At 35.7% G+C, this 23268-nt stretch overlaps 1 protein-coding gene across 1 annotated transcript; it reads left to right on the forward strand.

Moving 5' to 3' along the window:
* On the forward strand, nt 1-22145 carry tlcd2 (TLC domain containing 2). Its single transcript, XM_063016905.1, has 4 exons — nt 1-200; nt 1181-1263; nt 3814-3896; nt 21257-22145. The coding sequence occupies exons 1-4, from the start codon at nt 22-24 to the stop codon at nt 21638-21640; spliced, it is 729 nt and encodes a 242-aa protein (XP_062872975.1). The 5' UTR covers nt 1-21; the 3' UTR covers nt 21641-22145.
* Nucleotides 22146-23268: the final 1123 nt, after the last annotated feature.

Here is a 23268-nt window from a genome sequence, read left to right on the forward strand (position 1 = left end):
CAGCAGCACAATTCCAACAGCATGGACTTACATTCAGTCGTTTTAACAACCAGCGCGTCTGTCGGCTTTTTTAAACTGGTAAATTACGGACTGGGTAAACTACCATTGCCGGAAACAGCTAAGAGAAATACGTGGAAATGGAGAAATGTCTCCACATCTTTCGTTCACAGCTTTATTACTGGAGTATGGTCTGTGCTCTGGTGAGTATTCAGCATTCCCACTCACGTGTTATTCACTCTTCTGACAGCTCTTATATACTCGTGCTTTGGTAACTCGGACATTTGTTATCAACAGTTTCCTCAGCTTAAATAATTACATTTATATATGCTTAAGTACTTTCTTTAGACTTCTTACTTCTAGAGTTACTTCAAAGCTGCAGCATTTATTTTTTGCTATTCTGGGATTTAGAGACCTCTCTGGCAAAAATATGTTACTGCAATTTTCAACAGTAAAGTGCTTGAAGTAACATTTCAAATTCACAGACTGATTTTACAGACCGATTTATGAACTGCACATGTGATATTAAAAATATACATAAAAAGTGAGATATATACTGTGCATCATGAAAATGCAAGGCTTTAAAAGTTAACAGCAGGATTTTGTAATGGGAGCATTCTGTAATTAGAAACCAGTGTAACTGATAAAGGATGGGGGGGGGGGGGGGCATACATACTTCTTGGTGGATAGCAAGACTGGCTGCAGAGTTGTGAATATACTGTAGACAGTGTAGAGTTGTAGCTGGTAGACCATAGAACAAGGAATTACAATAATCTAACTAGGATGTAATGAAAGCATGCACCAGGATCTTCAAAATTAAGCATAGGATGAACTCTGGCAATATGGTAGAGATGAACAAATGTAGACAGTCAAATATTTAATATGTGGAACAAAAGTGAGACAGGAGTCAAGTCGAGGTTTCGCACAGTGAAGAGTGACTGGAGTATCATCAAAAGGAAAGGTGCAGTCTGAATAGGCAGAGATGGCTGATTTGGTACCGACAATCAGAAATTCAGTTTTTAGCATTAGGCTGAAGGCAGTTAGAGTTCAGCCAGTGTAATACTTCATGAACACAAGCCAACAGCATGGAAAGTTTTAATGATTCTCTGGGTTTTAAACTAAAAACTTAACTGTGATAAATAAATGTAATCATTGATGATAAATCTCATATCTTTTGTTCTAGTTTCTGTGTGCACCCCCAGATGGCTAAAGATTTAATAGAGACACATTCCGTCTTCTCACATTCATTGGTGTGTGTATCAATAGGTAAGATTCGAAGTAAACAGCTTTTCGTCTTTATACTTATGTATTTCTCTTTATTTATTTTTATGTAGATCAGTTATTACTCTCAGTAAATATTGGACTATGCAGTCGGTCCCATAATTAGTCATGGGTTTCAGTCAAGCAAACATTCTGCTCTTTAACTTGGCTCAAAACTAGAAAGTATAAACCTCCACTTCTTCAAGTAACAAAGCTTTTCCAAACACATAAAACATGTGGATAGATAAAAAAAAATAGGAAATTTTGCACAACCCCAAATCAGAAAAGGTGGGACAGTATTGAAAATAAATTGTGTTTTTACATTGACTTATTTCATTGCAGGTCTTGTCAATTTCATTTCTTTTCTAATATACATCAATTCTGCATTTCAGTCCTGCACACATTTAAAAAAATGTGGGACAATAAAGCATATACCATGTTGTAATGTTCAGTCATTCTCACGACACTTGTAGTGATAGAATGGTATCAAGATCAAGATGTCTCATTCTTTTAGGACAAACATGCCCACACATTCTCTCTTTGAGACAGGTCAGGACTGCAGGCAGCCCAGTACTTGTACGCTCTTTTTCCGCAGCCATGCCTTTGCAATGGGTGTTTTATCTTACGCTTGCACCCTTGCCTGTTATGTGCTGAACTTTTTCCAGATTCCTAGAACTGTTCAATGATATTATGCTGGGGAAAAAATGCTAATACTTCCAATCTTTGTGGAACATAATTGTTGTTAATAATTTATCACGCATTTGTTGAGAAATAAGAGATCCTCTGCCCATCTTTGCTTCTCAAAGACTCAAAACAAAAGTTGTTCATGGATACTGCTTTTGTTCTTAATCATAATTGCAATCACCTCTCAACATCACCTGTTAGAAATAACATCATTATTTAGTTTTATTTGTAATTTTTTTTACCTCATTACCCTGTCCCAACTTTTTTGGAATGTGTTGCCGGCCTGAAATGCAGGAATGGATGTATATTAACAAAGAAGTTGAATGGACAAAACATTAAATATCTTAGGTTAATTCTGCCTACAGTGAAATAAAAGTCAAAGAAAATAAAATGCACACTGCATTTTTTATTTGCATTTTCTGTACTAACGTTTTCTGATTTGGAGTTGTATATTGCAATAATGTAGCCAGCAGTTGATATTGGTGAGCACATACCGACAAATTCCACAAATATTTTACATTCTTGAAAGAATCCCACTCTTTGTGTTGGCACAGAGGTTAGCAATGGCTGGACAATCAATGAGCGGCTTTGTGGCTTTATGAGACGTCCCAGGCACCACGGCTGGGTTCTGTAGTCACGTGATTGTACATGAATGGCTTTACTAGTAAGCGGAATGTAATGGCTTGAATAGTATCAGGGCTGCTTCCTTGGTTATGCAAAAAATGTTGTTGAGCCAGTTATGTCACTTCATCTAAAACTTTTTTCATTCAGTCATAATAATACCCAACCTTGTTTTGTATTTAATTATGTTATCCCCAACAGACAATTTACACAGAATGTTATATAAATGCCTTATAGCTGTTCAAAGTCTAAACAAAACAGCCCCACATATCTTATATGATACAGGTGTGACACAATTGTGAAAAGTTCACAATTTTAGAGATAAGAAAGCCATCCGTTATAGATAAGAGTTTAAAAACAAGTGACATATTGTCAGGTTGTTGATTAATATGAAGATTTACCCCTATGTTTTTTTTACTTGTTGATGTGGTTTACACCTAAACGATATTACCTAACCATAAGGCAAGAGTCAAACCGGTTCCACAAAGAGCAATATAAAAAAGAAAATATAAATCTTAATACATATAATTAACATATCAATAGTTGCATTATTTGTGGCTTTGCTAACATTGCCATCATTAATAAACAGTAAAAATAAACAAGTGGACATAATTGTATTTAAGTAAGATGTGTTTGGTGCAGCAGGTGGTTTGGGTAGCACACAGACTCACTGTCCTGGGGATCTTACTTAAATCTTTCAGGCAGCCTGCTTTCCCTGTGTCCACATAGGTTTTCTTTTGGGTTCTGAGATTTAAAGTAGCTAACCAATTTTCTGAATGACAATTGACTACCCAATTGAGCCAACATGGACACGGGATAAAAAAATCTAAGATTATAGACAGTGCCCAATAATCCATATTACTATTCACACTTACTCACTTTCTCGCACTGCTGTTTGTATGTAGTACTCGTTGTGATTAGTTTTTTTATTGCTTTATCGTGCAGGTGTTTTTAGGGATTGCTATTGGTTTGATTAAGATTCATAAGAGTTGATGGAAAATCAATCTTTGTGTCAACTTTAAATGATAATTGGAGCATCTAAGATGATAGGGTTTCTTACTATATTGCGCTCTGTTTCATTCCTTCTCCTTCACTCTAACAGACTGTCTCCATGGATACCTTCATGGTGGGAGATGGATATAAATAGCCATGTCACTAACATCTTGGTTAACATTGTCATGAGAGCTCTGCCCTCAATAACTACATGATATGCCATTAATGTATTAATGAGTGTTTTTTTTTTTGTTCTAGGATATTTTATGTATGACTTCTTTGATATGGTCTTCAATCAGAAAATCAACCAGTCATGGGAACTTCTTTTTCATCACACAGTGGTAAGTAAAGTCAAATTAGTCAACACAGAAACTGGTTAATAAGGTAATTAAAAAGCTGGTAATTGCTGGGAGCAGACTGTGTGATAAGATATTCCTGAAATTCCTGCTTGACCTGTTATTTATCAGAGTTTTCTAAAGAGCCTCCTCACTGTTTTCATAAACTGCTTAACCTGCCTTACCAGCTGGTACTCCCTAGAGAAACTCAAGGAGAACCACTTCTATGAAGTCTGTTCTTCAAAAAGACTCCTAAATAAAGGCCAGCAATTTGACATAGCACTGGGGTTCTAGAAACATAGGTTTGAACTTTGCCTTCACTTACTGTTAGGGTGAAATTTGATGCTTATTTACATGTGGTCTCAGAACATGTTACTGTCATCCATTGCCATCTATGGTTGGGGGTCCAAAAAATATAATTGGCCCTGATCAGTGGGTGGAAAGGATGGTATTATTTTGTCTTTTGACACAATTGCATCTGTGATTAAGTGGTATTAAGTATTAAAGTGCATGAACATCCCTCAACATTTTTAGTTGGTTTACTGTCCTTTGTTTATTTCATTGGTCGGGGATAGGACTTATAGTTACTCTCTTATTCGAAATTCATTTTAAGTTTTACCACTGTTTTATCCTATTATTCCACAGAAACACTTACAAGTGAGTCTCATCTAAATTGGAATAAAATGCTGTACTAAGACATAGGACAAATTAGAACTTATATTTTGTAATGTGAGTTTGTATTTGTAGACACCATATTGTGTGTGATGTCCTTCACCTGAAATGTAAGTTGTCATCTTGTTGAGCACAAGTGAAGCTACGTGTTCTTGATTTTTTAAACTTTTTACTTAAACCGTACTACTTGTTACTGTGGAGAAACTAAAACTGAATCTTGTCATGTGGTCTAAAATTTAAATAGACATCACACAAGTATTAGAATAGCTGCTTAACAAAAATCTAATAAAAACTAAGTAAAACATAGGGGCATGTAAGTGGTGCAACAGTAAACCATTTTTCCTACTTCCAACAATGCCATAGCCATCTGGGACTGCTAAACACCAATTGGCCTTTTTCTTTGGAAGCAAGAAATGCTATTTCTGCCTTCCGATATAAGTAAAATTTTAAAAATGGCACCTGTGGGAATGGGCATATATAATGTTTTAGCAAATGCAGTTGAATCAGTGTAACCCTCTCAGATGTTGTGTATAGATGCCTGTTGCATCACTGTTGGGCTCTCTTAAAAGAAAAGCTGCAAGCTTCAGTCTGTTTTTGTTTTTTGGGAGCACTTTCCTGGAAGTGACTGAACAGATGATGTTAACAGACTGTTAATTGCTCTGAAAGCCTTTTCACCATGCCACAACTTTTGTCTATCAACTCTCTTGTCTATTAGTTTGGTACATGAATCTGACTGTTGTTTCAGGCAACCTGATAGTGCTTTGCCAGTATACACATTCCATTAACCTTATGTCAGCTCTGAGTAAATTTGTCTGTATGACCAGACGTATTTCAAGAGCCACAAAAATAATGCCAATTAGAAGCTAATAAAATGTTGATGACGCTGTCCACAGTCTAACAAATTTTACACCATTATAGACTTAAAGACTGCTGTGCAAGAACAATGCCTTTGCTTACAAATGTTGTCTTAAAGCTCTTCTGAAGTGAAAATACATGGACCAAAGCAAACCTGTTTTTTGTATTTAATCTGACTATTTAGAAAAAAATCTCTTAGCAGAAAATGAATTGCTTTTTTTCTTGGTCTTAGCCAAAAGACCATAGTTCCATGAGTGAAATAATGGAGTGAAGTCAAATTAGCTCTATTTGTATAGGCACAGAGAAGTCACCAGCTAACAGGGATTTAGGGTCTATGCCACAAAGTATGTAAACATTTGTCTTAAACTGTTACTAGCCAGAGCATGGATCAGTGAGTTATGGGTACAAGCTATCCGCCAGCAGCGCTGAGACTTCTTTTCCCCTCAAACTCTTGACCTTCCTTTCCTCCCAAACAGAAAAAAACTCTAATATCTGTGACAGAATTAGCGAAAGGATGTTTTGCTTGACCATAAATGTGTAAGAACAAGCTTGTGTCATCTGGTTAAGGGCTAAATCTTTACTAGGTTTTATTCTAAACTGAGCAAATCAAGCTAGCTGCATCAGATGAGAGCCAAGGAAAAGCCAATGTTGGCAGACATGTTTGGAAAGACTGTGGCTTTGAGAGATGGTAGAATGGAAAGCGTGGCCCAAAAGAGAGCAAGCATTTAAGTCAGCAACCACAGAGTTTTACCAAAACAGTTTGCTTAGCTGGTCAGTGCACAAATTAATATTTCTCTCTGCCTTTTAAACATGGCATTACAAAAACAAACGAAACTCTGCCTTTTAACTGAATTGAATTTGCAAATTGAAGTGGGATGCTAAGTGAATCATACAGCGTTAGCCAAACGTATGACTGTTTTTCTTCAGGATATGAAGGCACACCCTGTTTGTACTGCATACATAGGAAATAAAAAAAAATTGCTGGCTAAGAGAATAAATATACTCATGTACAGAAATATACATTAGCTTTGATACTAATGTTTATGCACTAATGTGAGTTGGTCAAAAAAGAACAGAAAATTAAACTTATAGCAATAGAGCCTAAACTATTAGCAATAGAGGCTAATGTTGCTTAGAAGTAGTAAAAGCCCATAACTCTCATTTCAGCCATGTGAAATCTGCATGACTTAAACTACAAGCACGGGTTTGGTCACAGGTTTATGGAATTCGGCTGCTTTGAAATGACAGTGATGCTACTCATAGCAGAATTCATGACTTTTTTCTAATTGTTTAATGGATACTAAGGCTTTTGCATCAGGAATTGAGAATTGTCTGACAGACGTTTTTATGTAGTCATTTAGAAAACTAAAAAGCCTGCTTATCAAACAGTCAGCAGTTTTTTGTAGTTTTGAAAAAGCAGCAATACATACATGCAGAGAAGCAAAGCTATAAATCTAAGCAATGCATCTAAGCAATGCACAATGCTTAAACAAAACAGTGGCAGCCTCGGAAGATTGTCGGTTTGAATCCAGGCTCTGCTACGCAGTCAACATGAGCAAAGGCCCTTAACTCTGTCTGCTCTGACCCCAGTTTCCAAACAAGCTGGGAAATGTGGAAAAAAAATGTTGTACTGTATGTATAACAATTTTTTTTCTTAAAAAAATTATGGGTGTTTCAAAAGGTCAATGGCTCAGAACACAAATTATTTTCATGTCAGAAAACCAACAAATCTGGTTAAGCTAAAACCAGTTAAGCCAAAGTGGTTGAAAGTTGTAGTAGTTGTGACAGAAGCTTGTTGATAAATATATATGATAATATTATAATATTATATATGATAATATGATAAGCTTATAACATTTAAAAAAAAAGTAGGTGTTGGGGTGGTGCAGTGGTAAAACACACTAGCACATGAGAGCTGACATCTCAAACTCACTTGGCGCCTATACGGACAATGATTGGCTCGTCCGCGGGTGGGGTTGCAGGAGGGAATTCTTCAAAACTGCTGCAATAATGATCTCTGCTGGCTGTTTGATGGTGCTTGTTAATGGTGCTGTTTAATGGAGATTGTTGTGTGTCTCTCCATACAAGATACTGAGCCCCATCTGAACCTGCCTCGTGCAGTTAGAAAGAAGCAGTTGCCCTTTGCTCCATCATAAGTGGACGTCAGCAGCAGTAAGGAAGCCAGATGCGATTGGGTAAATGAATACGACTAGATTAGGTGGAAAATGAATAAAATAGAAAAAAGCTTTGGATTTTTGGGTTTGGGTTTTTGGCTACTTGTGTATGTTGAAGAGAAAAAAAGGTCTCTCTTGCATTCTAGATTCTCAGGGGATCAGCAAAATGAGGTGTTCTAAGCAGTTTTATTATTTGTGTGGGTACATCAGATAAAAGGGCTGAATTTCTGTGATTAGAGCTTTTCAAACTGTTAGCTTTAGCATGCTTGCACAATGCAAACTTTAGAGATCTGATATATCTGATCTCAAGTTTGCATTTACAGTCAGGAAAATGATGTAAATTCCAGTTTCACTTTTTGCCAGACTTTAAATAATGTGCTCAAACCATTTTAACAGACAACATGAAAGATGCAAATTTTTGGCAAAGCTTGGAAAGATCTGTTGTCCAATGTTGCTTTCATATAATGGAATGGGTTAATTTTCTGCTTGCAGTGGAATTAACAGATCGTTTCCTAGTGTTTCCAAATCTTTCCTTTCTGTGCTCCAGCCATTTGGATAAGTTATTCTGTGGTAGAAATTATAAGACTACAAAAAATATAAGCATGCTTGCTATTTTAGCATTTACTCCCAGTAACCATATGGAATTAACGTTAAAATAACCTTTTGTTGCCGCTCAGGTGGCATGCCGTATGGGGTCTCTCTCTCATGACTGGTGCAATTACGACCTCCGCTGGCTGATTGATGGTGCCTGCACAGAGATGAGAAAAGAGTGCTCTTAGGGTGTGTCCCTCTAAGCTAAGCTGCACTGCACTCGTCAATACGATGCATACGGCATGCTGCCCACGTGTCGGAGGGGGCGTGGGTTAGCTTAGTTCTCCTCAATCAGAGCAGGGATCGGCATTGGTTGAGAGTAAGCATGATGCAATTGGGCAATTGGACGCGCTAAAAACAAAAAGGGAGAAAAAGGGGAGAAAATGCATAAAGAAAATATAAAAATAAAATAACTTTTTGTTTATCATGTCATTATTGCATTACCAATGTTAGACAATATGAGTGTACGGAGGACAAATCCAAGTTTAAGGATGTGGGTCAACACCAGTGCTTGCTCTGATGGAAAGTGTGATTGAAAACAATAGCTAAAGATTTGGGAGGAAAGGAATTTGTAAGTGTGGGTGTTTCTTTTTGGCTAAAGCCATTGTGTATTTCCATCCTTCTTGTTGAAGGCTTCCTTTTTATTTAAAACTTTATTTTCAGACAAATGCCACCACACATGCCCTCCACATGTTTCTGTCATGGGGAAAACTTTTAGCAAGGAGACCCCAGTGCAAGCAAACCATGTTACCCTTCCCCCAACTACTCTACTCTTTTTATGAATGCCTTTCCTGGTTCTGGAGAAACTCCTCAATGTACCTTCCCTGCACACCACACACTCAGTAATCACTCCAGAAGAACATGATGTCTATGCCAGAACAGCCAAAACAAGCTTAAGTAATTCAACTATTAACATTTAATAAAGGGAAAGCAGAAATAGAAACAAGATATCTACAAATCTTAATGTTCTGTTAGTGTGGGCTCAGATTTACACTGGGGCATGGTAATGAACTACTTTTTGTTACATTGGACTCAAAGTAATTAGACCTTTTCAAATGTAATGCTCTTTAATGTATTGTGGATTTGATTATGAATGAATATTATTGATATATTGCTTTACCAATCTACAACCCCAAATCAGAAAAAGTTGGAACAGTATTGGAAATGAAAAAACACTTTGATTGTTATTTCATTGCAGGCAGTATGAACCCAAGATATGTAATGTTTTGTCTGGTCAATTCTCATTTATTAATATATTTTTCCATTCCTGCATTTCGGGCATGCAGCATTCCAAAAAAGTTGGGATTGGGGCAGTTTATTGGCTTTAGTTCTTCCTTCTAGAGGGAAGGATAATTTAAGCAAATGATGCATCTGGTCTCAAATTAAAGTGTCAGAGCTAGAGTTTGAATACTCAAAAATGTTTTCACTTTGCTGTTATTGATAAAGTGTAGACTGATTGATAAAAATGGCTACATCCATTCAACCACAACATAACAAAGTGTGCAAAAAGTTAAGAAATACTAAATACTTTCTGAATCCACTGTGTATACTCTTTTATTTAAAGAATACTTTTGATAATATGCAAATGGGCATCTACAACATGCTCTCAGACTTATGAGAAAAGTCAGTGGTTATTCAGTTAAACATATACGCATTTAGACATATCAGAAATATTTAGATTAAAATGCTTATTGACAATTAAAAACATTTTTGGAAGAAGAAGGGTGGCTTTTTTCTCTTTTAGTTTAGGTTTGTTGAAGCTTAGGTCTAAAGCTGCCTACAAGTGAAATAGAGTTTGATCCAAAGGTAAGGTTAAGAGTTCATAGCCTTGTTTAAAGACCCAACAATGAAACAGTTCTGGGATTTAAACTTGCCATTTTTACAACACTGTCCCTAGTGCAGAACCTTAACCACTGAGCTACCAATCCACAACTTATCAAGTTATCAAATTATCAAATAATAATTATAGTTATACTTATTGATAATCTGTTGCTATTAATAATTTCTATTGGGATAAATAAAGTATCTAGCCATCTATTGGTAGTTGTTTGCTGTGTTCTTGTTTAAAGGGAAGAGTGAAAGTGCCTCTTGTCTGTTGCTAAGCAACAGTCTCTAATTGAGAATCTGTTAAGGTACATGGCTAAGTTAAGGCGGTTAGGTTTTGATATGATTGTGCAGTTGAACTTACAGGGTTTTTAGATGTGTTTTTATTGTTAACAGGTTTATTCAAGCAATTGTATAAAATAAACAACATGCTTTCAACCGCGTGGCATGACCCCAACCCCATTAAACACATTTGGGATGAACTGAAATGCTGATTGCTATCTCATCCAAAATTGGCACCCAACCTCACAAACATATTCTCTTAAGCACATCCAAAAATGTCCCAATAGAGTGGAGACTGTTACCAACACAATGGAGGTGCCAACTCTAATAATGTCTATGGTTTTAAAGTAGGATGTCCAACAAGCTTATGGTCAGGTGTTCAAATACATTTGACCATATAGTGCATGTCATGATTTTGTGATTTTAGTGAGTTCTGTATATATGAGGTCAGGACTTCAAGAAGTAGTATTCCAATCAATCCTACAAAGATTTACCCTGGATTAGCCTTTCCAAAACTAGTGTATTTTTCATCTCAGTCCAGTCTAAACACCAAATTGCCTCCAAGATTTAAGATTTAATCTCGCTCGACTGGAAACACTTAACTGTGTTTCAACATATTTTAATTCATGGCATACTCCATTTGCTGAAATGCAACCCCGAATTTGCAAGGAACCTCCACCATGCTACACTATTGCCTGTAGGCACTCATTATTGTACTCCAGCTCTTCAGCAAACAAACTGTCTTCTGTTATAGCCAAATATTTCAAAATTTGACTCATCACTCTAGAGCACCCACTGCCCTTTCTTCTGCACACCAGTTTCTTTATTTTATGCATAATTAAGTTGCTTGGCCTTGTTGTTTGGCCTTGTCAAAGGTTTGGGTTTTACCTTCCACAAGTCTTTCATGAAGACCACTTCTGGCCAGACTTCTCTAAACAGTAGATGGGTGTACCTGGGTCCCACTGGTTTCTGCCAGTTATTAGATGATGGCACGACTGGACATCTTCTGATTTCGAAGGTTTTTTTTTTTTTGACCAACCACTGTGTCTACAGTCCTCAACATTGCTTCTTTCTTTGGGATTCTTCAAAAGAACTTGAACAGCACATCTTGAAACCCCAGTCTGGTTTGAAATCTACGTATATCTGGGAGAGACCGTGCTGATGCAGTATAACTACTTTGTGTCTTGTTACTGTGCTCAGTCTTCCACAACCTCATATTTGTAGCAGAGTTTGGCTGTTCCTCACCTAGTTTTAAGCTTCCTACACAGCTGTTTCTGTTTCAGTAAATGCATTTCTACCTATACATATGAAAATGATGATTATTATCACCAGTTTGGTATAATTGGTTAATCCCTGTGCGAGTGTACCTAGAAGAATTGATACTGTTTTAAATGATTTTACTTACATTTTTATTTTGTTTATTCACTTTGCATTTTGTTAACTGACAAAAATAAACTATTAATACTTCTATTTTTACTAGCATGCTTACTTTGAAGCATATGTTTCACACATGCTTAAAACTTTTGCAAAGTTATGTATGTATTTGCTTATACCCTGAAAAAATAGCTGTGCTTGTTCTGTAAAAATCAACTTCTAATATTAACCAGACCTGGAACACAACCAGCTGGACATTTGTTATAGACCGTTTCAATGAGGGTACACAATAACAATGCTACTGCGCATGTCTGTTCCTTTCGCTTTTCCAGTAGCGCCATTTTTAAACACCCATCCAGCAGTCAACATGACGAGCTCGTATTTTGCGAGTCTCCCGAACGCGGAACAAACGCGATATAAGCAGAAATGAATGATAGATCATCAAGTATATTTACCAGACCCTTTTGAGGAGAATTTAAGAAGACCGTGTTTTTCATAAACATAAAACGTTTGCCTGAGGTAACATACCCAGCCGTGTGTCACTACCTTGTTGAAACGGAGTGTGTTTACACCAGAGAGGCAGTGAAAGCATACCGCAGTTTGAACGCATACAATTAATTATTAAAATAATTATTGTGTCATCTCCCCTTTTGTGTCTGTTGAGCTAAGAGCCATTATAATATGATAAAAATTATGACAAACCACAGTGAATTACTTCTCATCTGAATTAGAACATATTAGCTAATGCTAAAATGATTTTTTATAGCCTAACTGGAAATACATGAAATATTTTACAGTAAGCACAATAAATTCATAAATAGTTTATTTACTTTTTGTATTACAAAAGTAGAACCATGTTTCTTTACAGGTCTGCGTGTCATTTAATAATTAAGCTAAGCTAATTATTACAGCTAATTAAGCTGTTAATATAATTCCATATAGTGACAAGTTTATGGCTTTTACACAGTATTATAAGGGGAATGTAAACTTTTTAAGGCTTATGTTAGTTTATGTTTATTCTGTTCTATTAATACAAATATTAAGCGCCTGCGTATTTTAATACACTTAAGCTAAACGTCAGGGACAAGACACCATGAGAACAGCGTTCAACTGAGTACATTTGTTCACAATATTTTATTATGAAATAATATATATTACATTTATTATAAGAGTTGATGGTGGGTATCCAGCCGTCTCTATTTACAGCAGCAATCCAAGCGTTTCACTGTGCGTTCCTTTGGAAATATGTTCACCTTAAAGCAAGTTTGTACCTGGCATGAGGGAACATCCGCCAACCGAACAACATGGTCCTAACTTAAATTTAGACATACTGTCAATAAATCACACCTGAACTAGCGCAAAAGAATTGAAGCAGTTGTGCTCAATCGCTATCCGCTTGTTAAGTCGTGACGTGTCGACCTTATGAAACGTCACATCCGGGTCCAAGTTGGCTGAGACCCCTCGTATTTTCAATATACCACAGTGCTGTGTCCGAGTCGGAAAAAAACTACCCAACTGTCTTTCTACCGCTTTTCTTGCAATTAGATATCATGAAGTAATATTTTTGTTCATAATTTAATGTAAACTGTCAAATTGTATATTCATTACACGTGTTTCAAGCTGTTTTTAATTTACATGTAATATGTTCATATAATTTACATGTGATATCCTGGATTTTTTATTTTTATAAGCTATAAGCTATACTGATTAAAAGTAAAACCAAAGAGTCAGAAATGTCAGTTTTCATGTAATGAATTAAAAATATGACCGCTTACCTCTTGATGAGTTGACATGAAATTAAATAATGACATGAACTAGTGTACTGCACATCTTGTCTATATATATAAATATATAAATATATATATTTATATATATATATATATATATATATATAAAAGACCTTTTCTCGTCCAGATCGCTATTGAGAAGGACTAGAAGTTTATGACTCGTGTTTGTAAACCCAATTTCCAATGACAGCGACACAGAGTTCCATAAGTTTTCCACAAACATTATTTATTTTAACTTTCTTCTTAAATTGGCTTATCCATTAATCCAAGTTTCTTATAAAAACAACATAAAAACTCAATATGTTCGCAATTGGCGTATAACAAACAAAACTACGGTAAAAAATCTATTGCTCCGCGTCCTCTTTCTTTCCGCATATTTTATATATATTTTCCGTATATAGAGCCAATACAATTCTGCCCTCTTAAGGGCTAACCAAAGAGGACTAATGAATAACAGCATACATTGATTACCAGGAAAAATTATCAATAGTTAAAATACCAAGTCTCCACTTCAAATAAGTATTATTTAACCAAACAGGAAATATTTATGACAATAAACATAGAAAATTACAATTAGTGCAATATTGCTTTTACAATATATATAAAAAGGTTCAGAGGTTCAGCCTTATCTTATCTTATCATATCATAGTTGTTTGCGTTTGGACCCGGAAATGGTCCGAACGTCACGTGTGACGTCAGACTTAACAAGCCCATTGTTCTGAGCGCTGCTTACCACCAAGCGGAAGCGTCTTAGGAACATCTACGTCACTTCCTGGACTCATGAATATTCATTTGAAACGGTCTATAGAATTTAGTGCTTACACTTAAGCTTCTGGTTTCCTAGGTAACTATGATTATGAATGTGTGTATGACCCTTATTTAAATATAAAGAACAATACTTAAGAGGTTTAAATACATCTTGATCTGTTGTACAACCCCTAATCAGAAAAAGTTGAGACATCATGGAAAAGCTAATTTAACAATTGCAGTGTTTCTTAAATTTTTTGTTTTGTTTTTTTGTAACACGTCAAAAAAGGTGATCTCAACAGGTAATTCTAACCATGATTTGGAACAAAAGCAGTATTCACAAAAGGCTGAGTCTTTGAAAAGCAAAGATGGGCAGATGATCTCCAGTTTGTCAAAAAATGTGTAAGGAAATTACTGTTGTTTAAAAACAATGTTTCTAAAAGAAGGAAGGGATTTGCATAATTTTGCCTCTACAGTTCAAAATAGCATTAAACGATCAAGAAATCTTCAGGGACTTAAGTAAGTAAATAGCAGTGGAGCAAGCCCAAAGTGAACATGTGGGATCTCTGATTCCTCAGACGGCACTGCATCAAGAACTCTACCATATGGAGTTACATGCACAAATGCCACTTAAATCTTCACTGTGCAAAAAAAAAAGCTTTATGTTAACCACATCCAGAAGAGGTGCTCAGCTCTCTGTGCTCAGAAGAATCTGGGATGAACTATCACTCAGTAAAAACGTGTATCAGTTTTTTGGATCTTCTGATATCTCCAGATCAAATATGAAAAGTACCAGGTTATCAGCAGCAAGTGCAAAAGCCAGGTTCTGTCACAGTGTGGGGTTGTGTCACTGCCATTAGCAAAGGTAATTTACACTTCTGTGATGGCAGCATTAATGCAGAAAAGAACATTAAGATTTTAGAGCAACATATGCTGCCTTCAAGAAAAAAATCTTTTCCTGAGATGTCCATACAATCAGTTAAATAAAGGTTTAAGAGAATGAACAAATCCCAGATTCTTACCTTTATTGCATTTTACAAAATAATAATGCTTTTCCAGAAATGGGGTTTGTAATCTATTTTTTACTAAATAGATTTATTAGATTGTCTAAGCAAAATAAATACTGTTCACTTGAGATCTTAAAAAAACATTAGCTTAGAGTAATGCCTTCAGACTTCAGACAGCTTTAGATAGATTCTTGTGTTTATGTTCTTTAGACTGTAATCTTTCTGTGCTCATTTAAACAGCTCCATTTTCTCATCACGAGAAATGAAAAGGTCAGGAAGAGCTATGTGCACCTTTATATCCTTTATCTTATTGACTTTTGATTGTCTGTGAACCATCAATCTAACTGAAAAGTCTTATGCAAAACTAGATTTATTCAGCCAGGGTATCTATCCACTTTCACTGGGTTAAAGGTCACAGTGACATGTTTCCTTCCTTTTGTGGTAGGTTTAGTGTCCCAGATTTTAGTGTTTAAGTGTGGTGCATGGCAGCTCTATTATTGCAACATCTTTTTTTTAATTACATTGAAGTGAGCATGAAAATAAGCCTTTTTCCTTTAGTTTGTGGTGAGCTTGTAGAACTACTTATGAGTGATGAAATGCCTGGAAATTTCATTTCTCACCACCACACTGACTGCTCCCAGGCTCTTTCACTTTTTGACCAAAATACCAAGCACATGTGACAGTAACTCACCAAAGTCCCTTAAGAATTTACAGCATGTGCCTAACACACATTCACATTGCACTGTAATACTGTTTTCTTCAATGGTAACCTAGCCACACCTTGTACAAACACAAAATTCACATTACTTCTATCTTCTATCTCTCATCCACCCTTTGCCCTCCCTCACACCATCTGGTGTTTGTATTACATATGCTGCTGATTTTGCAATATGGTGGTCTGTGTAGTGGTTGTATTAACAATGAGAAATCTATGCTCTTCCAAAAACAGAGGCAGACATGGATGTACCCTTAATTTATTTTACAGTTAAGTAAACAGTACTTTATTGGTGCTATGACATGAACTACTGAAAAGCAGTGTTTGTTAGCATGGCGTGCAATAAATTTATTGAGGAAAAAAATATGTTTATTGTGCATTGTGAACTTCACAAAGTTAATGCACAGAGACGTAAAGAGAATGAAACTACTTTTTTTACATTTTAAGAAAAAAGAACAATCCGTTTCCTAACTTCCTAGGAAGTTCCTTCACTGAAAGCACAAAAATATGTTGCCTGGATGTTGCATACTATAGAAGAATTTTTAAATAATTGTTGATTATGGCTGTCATTACTAATACCACTGCAGGGACCATCTAAAATGTTCACACCTAATTTTCCATGATTTAAAAAACACTCAAAATAAATTAAGGGACCTTTTAACCTTTGTTTTGGGGGTATTATTTTAGATTAATAGAACTGCCATTTTACCTGTCGGTGTACACTTATGTTTTTGAAGATTACTTAATTAAAAACTAATATTTCTTAGTCAAAAAAAGTATTTAGACCTTTTGCCACTGCATTCCAAATTTTTATTGCTTTAATAAGGCTTGAGATGTATCCAGAACTTATTTGGCGTTCTCCTGCTGCAATTTGAATTAATTGGACATACTGTAGTTTGGAAAGGCACCTACCTGGGTCTATAAGGGCCCACAATTTACACTGCATTGTCAGAACAGAAAGACAAGCCATGAAGTCAAGTACTGTGGTTTGTTAGAACGTTAAAAATGATTTAGTTTCAGCAAAGAACATATTGTTTCATTTGTACTAATTCATTATACAAAAAACAGTCTTGCCTTGTGTTTACACTACAGCCAAAGCCGCTGACAACTCTATGTCAAAGCAACAGACGACTATTCATAAAACACTTTTAGAAATTGTAACAAAATTGTTGAGCAGCGTTATACACTAATCATCTAACAACTGTCTGCTTCTTTAGCACAACATTGTTACAACCATAATATTCATTATTAATTTGGTGACCTGTGATGTTTTACTATTTGTTAGACGAGGCAGAAGCAGAGTAAAAGTACAATTTTGTTTTAGTCTCACAAATACTATTTAGTCTCACAATAGTATTTCAAAAGGTTCTATTACAGGTTTTAAATAAATGTATCAGAACATAAGGCATGTTACTACCCACCCTTAATCACCATGTCTGTATTATCTAGCTTAAACTCACCTCATTTATATTGTGATGTTAACTTGTAGCTTATTTACTTATAACTTCTTAATAGAAGAAACAGCATTGTTTCAAATTATGCCATTTAATGTATTCAATGGTAAAGATCTTGGCTTCTTGGCTTTCGTACTTGTTGCTGATAACAGTCTGGATGGTCCTTTTTGCCTTTGGTCTGAAAAACACGGCATAAATTTCTTACAGATTAATCTGAATTGTACACATTTTCACTAAGTGATGGTCCATCACAGATGCCTGTAAGACCAAATAATTTGACACTGAATCTGAACAGAGTTAATATAAGGTGGTTTTGTTATTTAAGTGGCGTTTGTGAATGTAACTCCTCAACTGTAGTACTTGACAAAGGTTTGCCAAAGTAATCCCCTGCTCATGTGGTTATATCAGCTATTTACATTACATATTTCTTGATGCACTGCTGTCTGAGGAATGCACTTTGACGCACTGAAATTCCTCCAGATTGCTTGAACCATGTAACATTATGCACTGTGGAGGGAGAAATATGCAAGTCCCATTCTTTGAGAGATGTTTTTATTAAATATTTCAATAATTATCTCATGCATTCTGTTATCTTTACTTATCAAAGACTCCTTTCGTGGATGCTACTTTTTTCCCCAAATCATGAATACAATCACCTGTAGATGTCACCTGTTTGAAATTACATAAGTTTTTTGGGGGGTTTTTTTGGGCCATAAATTGCCCTTGTCTTAACTTTTCTTGAAGACAGGCCTAAAATGCAGGAATAGATGTATATTAACAAAGAAAACGAAGTTAACCAAAGAAAACATATCTTAAGTTCATACGTCTGCAATAACATAAAAGTCAAAGTAAATGTAAGAAACACTGCTTTTTAATTTGCATTTTCTATATTGTCCCAGCTTTTTTGATTTGGGGTTGTACATTTAGCACCTTAAAGTGAGAAATTTGCATGTTTAAGATGGTAAACCTGTTCATGTACACTATCCTTTCAGCCATTTTCTGAGGCTGCCCTTAGCCTAGGTGGTTGTTTTCTCCAAGATTCTCCAAGCATTTTGGTGTAAATTTGTTTTTGGTGCATGTTTGACACTAGAGCTGCTTTTATTATAGAGATGCTAATCATTTCTTGGGTGTTGGTAATTAACCCCACAGGGATAGTTCTTTGGAAATAAACACCTCTAAGAGATCTGTATTGTTTAACCTTACTTTCTGAATCTTTAAGAATAACTTTTGCGCTTCAATTCTGCCACTCGCCAAGGGTATTTAATTTGTGTCAGAATTAAATACTTATCAGCATAAAATGCAATCAACTCGCAGCAGTGCTACATTTTACTTTGTGCTGCTTTGCATGTGCCAAAACAAAACACTTTACAATCATTTCAGTCCAAGCAGTTGCATTTCAAGCTGATTTGTATTCAGTTCTGACACTATTTCATTTAGTGCATTCAGTGTAACTTAGTGGGTGGGTTTTTTTTCAAAGCAAATTGTCATTAAGGCACAACATGCAATGCGATTACAAACATTTAAATTGTAATCATTTCTTTAGATAGTTACAAGGAAAAGTAATCAGATAACAATGATTTATCCACTTCTTGCTGTGTTGTCCCAACACTGATTTCAGATATCACATATTAAATATTTGAATATTTACTGAGGTGCTGGAACATACAGTATAAATGCAAGGTTTCCATCATAACAAACTAACGATGTTTCAGTCTTAAACATACTATTTTAGATTATAACTTTATTTGAATCATGATTGATCACATGCTTGGTTAAAAACGCTGATGCCACTGGCTGGAGAGCTATCCATGTGATATGTCCCTGTTTGTGGGACAGTTGTGCAGTGCTTGCAGCCACTGTTTGTCTTGACTAAAATTTGTTAAAATTGGGACCTTGCTGACCACAGGACACAACTGTGTTGTGTGTTGCTTTGGACAGAGGTGTTTTTTGAGACTCTACTTTGTCATACTAAACTGAGTCCTCTAAGAGGTTTTTGTTTATACAGCATCTGTTACTTTGCATTTAAAGATGTGTGTGGCTAGTAAAGATGATATCAAAATTTGACAGTAGGACGTGATCGAAATCCATCTGAGGTCTGGTTCATTAAAAGAAAATGCAACGGCTTATTTTATTCCCACATGGTTTATTCTGCCTGTAATCACTTAATCAAAAAACGATTTAATTCATGCTTTTGTAACTAAAGGCACAGCACGCCATCTAGTGGATATTCTTCATAAGGAATGGAGAAGTTGCACTGCCAGTATGTGATTGTTACATAATAAACGCTTTGTGTGGCTGCTGTTTCTGTAAACAGACCATTTTAATACTTGTTATAAAATTTTGTTACTTTAAAAATGTATATATAGAACAAGGTGCCAAGCAGTAATTATACACATCTCAATTGTAGATAAGTTATAAGAAAGGGAATAAAAACATAAAGCAGTGCTGTTGTAACACATGTTAAATGTGGTTTTGCATTGTCATGTTATTCATACGTGCCATTCTATTCATATCCATGCCATGGGTACTAATGTACTCAATACCATGCCAGATTCAGTCTATTAAACTTTGGAATGGTCATTTTCTGTAAAGCAAAGAGCATGATGTTGATTGTTTATATAAATCTGAAAGGACACTGGGCATTTTTCATTTTACAAGTTTGAAAAAGTAAAATGTCAAGATTGGTGAAGCTTATATATAAAACAGTTAATATGACACCCTCTGTACATGGTACATCCTTAACTTGCATTTGTTAGTGTATCGACAAACAGGTGTTTTGCTTGTGTGGTTTTTTTTTTTCTTTGGGGGGGGGGGGGGGGGGGTCTTTTTGTATCTTTTTCCAAGTATTTTATTAGTTTTCGGTTTGCTCTTTATGCACAGACATTTTTCCAGATTTTCTAAATCTTTTAATGAAGTACACTACAGAGGGTAAAATGCCTGAAACCTTTGCAATATCTATTCTAATGCATCTGTTGGCAAAGCAGCAACTCTTGATCCATCCTCCTGTCCTTGTACTGTTATTGTTTGAATACAAGTTAAAGTGAACAAATAACTAACAAATAACTGCTTTCTTATTTTTGTGATTGTATTTTAACATACTGTCTTGGAAAGTGCAGGTTTGTATAAATAATAGTTATATTCACATATAATAAAGCCTGATCAGGATTAATTCCACTTGATCACAGTGGCAGATCTCTTTGTTGATGACCAGTTAATGCTGCCTTTGTGCCTGGAGTATCAGCTGTTCCTCGTGACAGTAAGATAAAATTAAACTCAAAAGGCCTGATTTGTTTCATCCTTCATGTTTCTGCTGCAGACAGGCTAAAACATTATGGAGAAGAACGAAAGTAAAAGTTTACTGTTATATGTTGATCACTTTGAACAGTATAATGCCAGATTGAGAAAAAATGATAAAATTATTACCTAAAAAGCCTGCATGATTAGCATCCTGCACATGTGCAGGCAAACAATAATATTACATAATTAATTCATTCATACATTTACTCTTTTAAACATACCCAACTAATAATGTACTGTAAATAAATCCATAGTCATGCAAGCTTCAATTCACCACTGGCCTGCTCTGAAGTCGACACAATAAAGCACAAAGACTTAAATTCCTTGCTGATCAATTTGAAAAAGCAGAAGCAGGATGTTTTCTAGCAGATCAGCCTGTAAGTCTATGGAGATGTAAAGCTTGCTTGACTGTGGACAGTGTCAACTGTGCTCCAGCTGCTTCTAAACCTAAACCATTTTTTCTGGCCAACTTTCATCTGAACGCTGAGAATTTGTGAGAAAATCACTATGTTTTTTTGTTATAATTTTGCTGATAAAGTAAAAAATCATTGTGTATCTATAACAAACTCTTAACTTTGTGTTTGCAGGTGATCACTTGCTTTGGGATATCCGTGCTGACGTGCCGCTACGTGGGCTTTGCTGTGGTGGCCTTGCTTGTGGAGATCAACTCTATATTCCTCCACCTGAGACAGATGCTTCGTATGGCTAATATTTCCAAGAGCACGGCATACCGTGTGAACAGCATGATCAACCTCGGCACGTACGTGGTGTTCCGCATCAACACGCTGGCGTGGATGACACGCTGGTTGGTGCTGAATCGTGAGCTCATCCCCTTGATAAGCTACACAGTGGGCAGTGTGGGTCTGGCCATCATGACCCTCATGAACATTGTGCTCTTCTACCGACTGCTGCGCACTGACTTCCTCAAGTCCAGCCGCGAAAAGGAGGTCAAGAAGGACAAGGACATGTAAGAGGTGGCGGAAAGCACTCGTCATTGTTTAAATTACACCACTGTCAGCCAGAAGCCCCCATTCTTTGTCTTCCAGATGCTGGCATCTGATGCTTTTTTGACTGACAGGAAGACTGTTCTTCTGTTTCCAGGCTGCTGACTTAACCTTTACCAGTTTATTCATGTAATCAGGTTTATATGTGTTTAAAGGCTAAATGAATGATGCATATGTGCAGTCATGTAGAAGTGCATTCCATACAATAGTGACTAAACTGAAAGTGTATTAAAGGTTTAGGATGGAAACAACCAATGATATAGTCATACATAAAATCAGCGCTTAAACACTTAAACATTCCTGAGTGGTGTAGATTGTAGAAATGATGGCATAAGTGCAAACACTGGCTCATAACAATAACACAGCTAATGCTGTGGTAAAGTCCTAAAGAATACACTGTAAAATGCTAAATTTAAATGAATAAATAAATAAGCTACTGTAGATGTGTAATAAAATTTATTTGACTTGCTGATGAGACCTGTACAGTGTACTAATAATTGAAAATACAAATGTTTATACCCAGTGCATTACGTGGGGATAAAAGTACCAGTATTGTCCTTATTCACATGTTGGCATCCTTATCACCAGGTATTGGCATATCCGTGTTACATCCTAAATTATGTACTTAGCCCAGCATCAATGTTACTTGACACTGGTTATACCTGCTATGTAAATACATTAATTAAAGAAACTATAAATCAAAGACACTGCAGCAACTACTAAACGATTAATGCTATAGAGAATCTCTTTAGCCTTATGGTTCAGTTCACTATGTATTTGTTTATTCTGTTCATTTATAAAGCCAGTTACAATGAAGTATAAAAGATCTGATACTGCAGGTTCATTGATTACACTTTCTAAATGACCTAACTTGTTTATAAGATAAAATCAGGCAATAGTGATACCTAGAGGCATGAAAAATAAGAACATGAAATGCCCTTCAATAAAATTATGTGGGTGAATCCTTCCTTAGCTCCAAACCCAGGCCCACTGCAATCATCATCATCATCATCATTATTAAGTAGTTACTGAAGTCTCAAATTATTTATTTAGTTTGTAGCTATAATTATAATTACAATTTATGTGGAACATAAAGCAAAAATATTCAGTCAATTACATAAATCATCTAAAGTCTTTATTACAAATAAGTTATAGCAAGTAAGACCATGAATGACAACTGAAAAGTCATTTCTTGATGACTAAACCAAAAACTCACTTTGACTTTTAATGACTTCACCAAAGTGAATACTTGGAGGAGCATTGCAGGGCTTGGGACATCTTAGGGACTTAAGAATGTTTGAGCAGGAACATGTAATTTGTTGAAAAGCTATTTTGGAGCGACAGGCAACATCAGCTTAGTAATTGGTGAGGAGAAAGGATTCACAAGCATTATTTCAGATAAACGCCCTTTAGTTTTTATTTAAAAGAAACGTTTTATTTTTAAATGATATTGCATGTAAACACTCACTTTGTACTTAATTTAGAAATAAGTCGTGAATTTTGTTTCCCTGGGACTTTACACTTCTCTATCCTAGCTTAATAAAGAACTTTAACTTAAATGTAAAATATACATACATACACTAAATATGAATGAT

Source organism: Trichomycterus rosablanca, chromosome 20, assembly GCF_030014385.1.
Source record: "Trichomycterus rosablanca isolate fTriRos1 chromosome 20, fTriRos1.hap1, whole genome shotgun sequence".
Classification (NCBI taxonomy): Eukaryota; Metazoa; Chordata; class Actinopteri; order Siluriformes; family Trichomycteridae; genus Trichomycterus; species Trichomycterus rosablanca.

Bases quoted from the DNA above. Each gene is read 5' to 3' on its own strand.
- tlcd2 (XM_063016905.1), top strand. From the start codon at position 22: ATGGACTTACATTCAGTCGTTTTAACAACCAGCGCGTCTGTCGGCTTT. The intron at 1,264-3,813 runs GTAAGATTCGAA...TTTTTGTTCTAG, and splicing joins ATTGGTGTGTGTATCAATAG to GATATTTTATGTATGACTTC. The intron at 3,897-21,256 runs GTAAGTAAAGTC...TTGTGTTTGCAG, and splicing joins TTCTTTTTCATCACACAGTG to GTGATCACTTGCTTTGGGAT.